Source organism: Montipora foliosa, chromosome 3 (assembly GCF_036669935.1).
Source record: "Montipora foliosa isolate CH-2021 chromosome 3, ASM3666993v2, whole genome shotgun sequence".
NCBI lineage: Eukaryota > Metazoa > Cnidaria > Anthozoa > Scleractinia > Acroporidae > Montipora > Montipora foliosa.
The window spans coordinates 46,155,894-46,160,893 of NC_090871.1; the positions used below are offsets into that span (position 1 = coordinate 46,155,894).

General features: G+C 40.6%; 1 protein-coding gene and 1 pseudogene across 2 annotated transcripts in view; both read right to left on the reverse strand.

Moving 5' to 3' along the window:
• Nucleotides 1-1,600: 1,600 nt before the first annotated feature.
• Nucleotides 1,601-5,000, reverse strand: part of LOC137997509 (tachykinin-like peptides receptor 86C) — a 52,054-nt gene continuing 48,654 nt past the window's right edge. For both annotated transcript variants that reach the window (XM_068843555.1, XM_068843556.1), the window contains one exon: nt 1,601-2,601. In XM_068843555.1, the coding sequence (XP_068699656.1) occupies nt 2,227-2,601 (375 nt within the window). In that variant the 3' untranslated portion in view covers nt 1,601-2,226. The remainder of the gene's footprint in view (nt 2,602-5,000) is intronic.
• Nucleotides 4,460-5,000, reverse strand: part of LOC137997510 (uncharacterized) — an 820-nt pseudogene continuing 279 nt past the window's right edge.

Here is a 5,000-nt window from a genome sequence, read left to right on the forward strand (position 1 = left end):
CCACAGTAAATGCTCGATTATTACTCGTTCTAAAAGTTTCCCCCGCAAGGACTAATACGCAAAACACCACAGTAATGTTAAGGTGATTCCCTGGTTTTGCATTGCGCATTCCTACTGCGCACGATTTTTGCGTCATCAGCACGTGCACATGAGCGCGCGCGCGTACAAAACATAAGGGATTTCCCTCAAACTAAGCTCGATAGCGAGATAAAAGCTCCTTTTCTCTTAAGGTGATTCCTTAGTAATAGAAGTTGTCGTAAGATTTTCTTTAAACTTTCCTCGATTGTTCCCTACATTATGGTGACTCGAGATATGCAATTAAATAAATAGGTCACCAAGCTCGTTCGCGAGATATAACTTGCTCAAGTTACTCATTTAATCATTGCGACTTCATCTATCAAGGACAAGTTTGTTCTATCGGTTCAGGCTACGTTTTGCAGGAACAGGAAGCACAGCTTTGACTTAATTCTTAAAATAACAAAACAGGTGAATTGTATTGCTCAAAAGGAATAATTTCATGTTTGTTCTATGGCACAGGCACACGTCCTTAACAGGCACTGACTACAAATATTCCTCGGGTGCGTGATCTCGAGGAGACAATTTTGTGTCCATGAGTGATGCCTACGAATCCTTTTTTTCCTGTAACTTTTTTTTCTGACGTTAATTTTTTAATTTTTTTTACAGCAGAAAGAGGATGAGTAAGAGAATAAAATTATGCCAAAAAAAAGATAGGTCACCAACCTCGTTTATGAGGAAACAGAAAGCAAACCATGCTCGACCCCTCGACAACACTTCTCTCCGATAGCAAGGTTTCACTTGCACTGTTGGACTGAAATGTTCTTTATCATCATCAAAGCTATCACTCGACTTTTTGTTTTGCGAGAGTCTAAAAGGTTTCTTGTTTTGCCTTTTACTGCTGTGCTCTGAAAATGGCCATTCTTCTTTCTAGAGAGGTTTCCGGCACGAAAGGTCGCCATTTTGAAATGTTTTTGGCCACGTTCGATATATTAATATTCGCACATGGCTACGAGTCTTTATGGTTAAATTCAAACATTGTTTAGTTTAGAAATATCCGTTGAGACTTGTGAGACAAAGAAAACAGAACTGAGCCGTGAAATGGGACCATAAAGCCTCTTAGCCATGCCTTAATACGAACGTGGCCTACGCTGTGTTATGCGCAGAACAGGATGCGCAGTGCAATACTAGGGAATCACCTTAAACGAGCACGGTGACCCCCACTTTTTATTTTATAAATTCAATGAGAACAATATCCGCAATAACTGAGAAAAAAATTGGCAGAAATCTATAGCTACTTTTTTGGCAAATGAAATAAATGCTACAGATAGAGACGTAACGGGCCCAGCAGAGCAAGTCCAAATTATGTTTCCTTTAAAGGATAAAAATATCAATTAATAATGCAGGGTATTTGAAGCCATTTTTTCTGGGACGTAGATGAATAAGCAATCAAAGAAAGTCGAACTCTGTGTGATATAGCACGCCGCATAGAAAAATAATCGATCTTGTTTGTTGTGCACTGAGATAACCAAAAGTCACCTAAATAACCATATTTGTCAGCATCGTGGCATGAGAACAAGCAAGGTGACCCCCTCTTTTTATTACCTTTTTAACATCTCCTTGTACTGTAATGTCATCATACCGAGTTTCATCGGAAATCTATGACGGGTTCTTTTACCCGGGAATCACCTTAAATTGATTTGTAAAGTATCTTGAGGTAAAATCGTAAAATCGGGAGAATCGGAGAATTGAAGAATGATTTGTGAAGCATCTTAAGGTAGAGTCATAGAATCGGAGACAAATTTCTAGAGAATATCGAACTCTTCGGTTGTAAAATAGGTAGAAGCGGAGATGAATCGTAAAATAGGTCAATTCTTAGGGGTAAATCGGAGAATAGTACCCCTAAAACGGTATATGCCATTCTACGATTTAGCCATCATCCGCAGAGAACAAAAAAACAGCAGCTGCAAGAATCCTAATTGACAGCAGGCAAACCAGCTGCAGTTGAGAGGTCGAACCAAGGACTACCAGCATCAAATTAAACCAGTGGTCAAGACGGGTATTGAACCGGAATCTCTAGATTTCAAGGCTAGTACCCTAACCACTGCACTAGAGCCGCATTGCCTATAATGACAAAGCCATTTGTCAAGAATATTCCTGGTAGGATAGAGAAAGGAAAAAGTGTTAAAAATAAAAACAAGAGAGAGAAAATTAATCAAGCTTGAAGCTCGCATTATTTAGATTTCTCTGCTCGGCGGCAAGCTCTTCTCTGGAGCGAGTGCCTGATGATACTGGAGTCTGTTGGAGCGGTTCAATGTTGACCAGCATTGATGTTTCCTTCCTACCGCACAGCATTCCCTTCATCTTCTCTCTGAATCTTTTATTTATCAGAGCGTAGGCAAACGGGTTAAGAGCTGAATTGAAAACAATCACGGCGTGAGCTATGGAAATTGCATCGTCGCTGATCGAGCAGACGCCAAGATCCTTCAAAACGTGCATTACGGTGTCTGAAATACAGCAAACTTCAAAGAGGGCAGTAACAGTCAAAACCATCAAGGTCACTCGTTTCCGTACTTTCAACACACCCTGTGTGAAAAAAGAAAAAGGATAAAGTACGGTACTGACTTTCCGCCTCGTTTGAAAATAGTGTCAATTAAGAGAGGACGTTTGGAGAGAACATATCGCCATGCCCCATCATAATAATATATAGATTAGCCAAGCCCAAAAGCAGAGCTCCCTAGTTATTTATTCTTACTGCCTGTAGAGTTAGCGAAAATAAGAGGTTTTGAATTGGCCGCGTTTTGGTGTTCCCAGTTGCTGCTTAATTAAATCATTTTCTTTGCTTTCTTCTATGGAGAAATTCATTGACTAACCAGTGAATTTCACGGTAAATTTCACGCTAAAAACCGATATCGCATGAATCACGAAGGGATGTTTTGCGATATCAGTTTTTCGAGTGAAATTTACTTTGGAATTCACCAGTTTGGCAATGAATTTTTCTTGAACCGCATGAGTTTTAAAAGAAAACAAGCACACCCTCAGCGAGGGATTGGACAAGGGAATAAGCAATTTCAGAGCCAACTATCAATAGCCAGCGAACAGGAATCACGCGAAAATTAGAAACCATCAAAAACGTTTTCAGTTCAAGTTAAAAAAAAAGTTCTACTGATGTTCTTTATTCCACTTTATCTCTGAAAACGAGATCACTTACATTTTGATGTATTTCATTGAAACACGCCAGCTTGGCTTGGAACAAGAATCGGCAAAATACGGCAATGTAACCAAGAAAGGGCAAGCTTTAAACAAACACCTGATCGAGGCTTAATTTTCGCGCTCTTTCTGTGGCTCGACGCGGCTACGCAGCCACGCTACATCAGCAAAGCTCTTGACAGTCGATGGTTTTCGTGTTCAGGTACGGTATGGAAAATATATTTTTCTTGCATTTTTCGCTGGTTTCAGTCCAGGTTTAACATAATATAGCTGTGGTCAGGACACACTGGTGGGTACGTAGTTATTCAAGTCAAGCAATGGAGCGATATAAACTTAAAGCTGAGTGTTTATTTTGAATTTGTTTTGGGCTGCTTTTTGGTCTGAATTCCCTTCGTGATTCATGCGATCAGTCGGTTTTTCAGGTGAAATTAACCGTGGAATTGACTAGTTAGGCAGCGAAGAAAATGACATAATTAAGCAATTTCCGGGAAAACCAAAAGGCGGACAGTTCCAAAGTCTTTTATTTTCACTAATCCTACAGCCAGTAAGAATAAACAAGCCGGGAGCTCCGCTTTTAGGCTTGGCTAAATCTATATATTAGCATTACAGCAAAATTCATTTTGTCACTGTCGAGGCACATCCAAAAACAGTTGGGCAAACGATTGAAAAAGCACTTGTTCGCTCGCATTTTACAGCAAAGCAAACAAACAAACAAACAAACCAACAAATTAAACAAATCAACTTTTTCTTTATGTCCAAAAGAGTACAGATAATTGTTATTTAATTCCAGTTGAGAATAAAAATTCGAGTTTCATTCCTAAACAAAGGAAAACCCGATTAAACCACTTTTTAAAAATAAGTATCCACTTTAAACTGATGATAACACATCCGGTTCAGTGCCCAAGGAAAGAATTCGTGGGGTAACTTCTTCCACCAAGTATGAGCTATTACTGGTATTCTGTTTTGTCGCTGTCGTTCTCTTTCTCTCTCCTTTCGTTTCTGTCACTCTCTAATCATAGGTCCTCCAGGCATCATGCAACTTTATTAGAGATTCTAAAGATATGCCAAAAATTGCAATACAGAGAAAAAAAGCAGCTCTAAAGAAATTAAAAACAAAGACTCAGGTTAATAAAACTCCTCCAATTGATAGTGGTTTGGCATATAGGTTCCATGCCAGGTAACACACAGAAAACACACGGAAGGTAATGGCAAAATTCTGGTGGCAGGGAAGCGCTTAAATGGTACATTTAGGTGTCCGTATATAGCGTTCATAACAATCTGAGCTCCAGCGCCCTAAACCTTTGATGAGCCAGGGTGGAAGGCCAGCTTTAGCGGCTGTTGTGACCCCTCCAATACGGAAACTGTGGGAGTAGAAATTCTTGGCAGGGAGACCACAGTGTTGAAGAATTGTCCTGAGCTCTGTTGTAAGATTGTTCCGTGTAAGCCATTGTTTGGGTTGAGCGAAGACGAACAGAGGGTGGCTTGATGGAGGCTGGGCTTGGAGGAGATAGTCTTTCATGGCCATCACCGAACAGATAGGTGACGAGGACTTTGCTATGGTGATTGTATCGCCCTGTCTGAAGGGGTCGGTTTTGGACTGTTTGATGCGCACTAGCATGCGGCTGGGTAAGTGGGAGTTGGGTACCAGTGTGATGTCAGTGGAAGTGAGGTGGACAGAGGGGTCGAATGGGCCATTGCAAGTGAATTCACTGGATCTTAAGAACCCGAAAAAAGGGAGGGTGAAGGCCGCCAAAAGCATAACATGATCCAGGTTA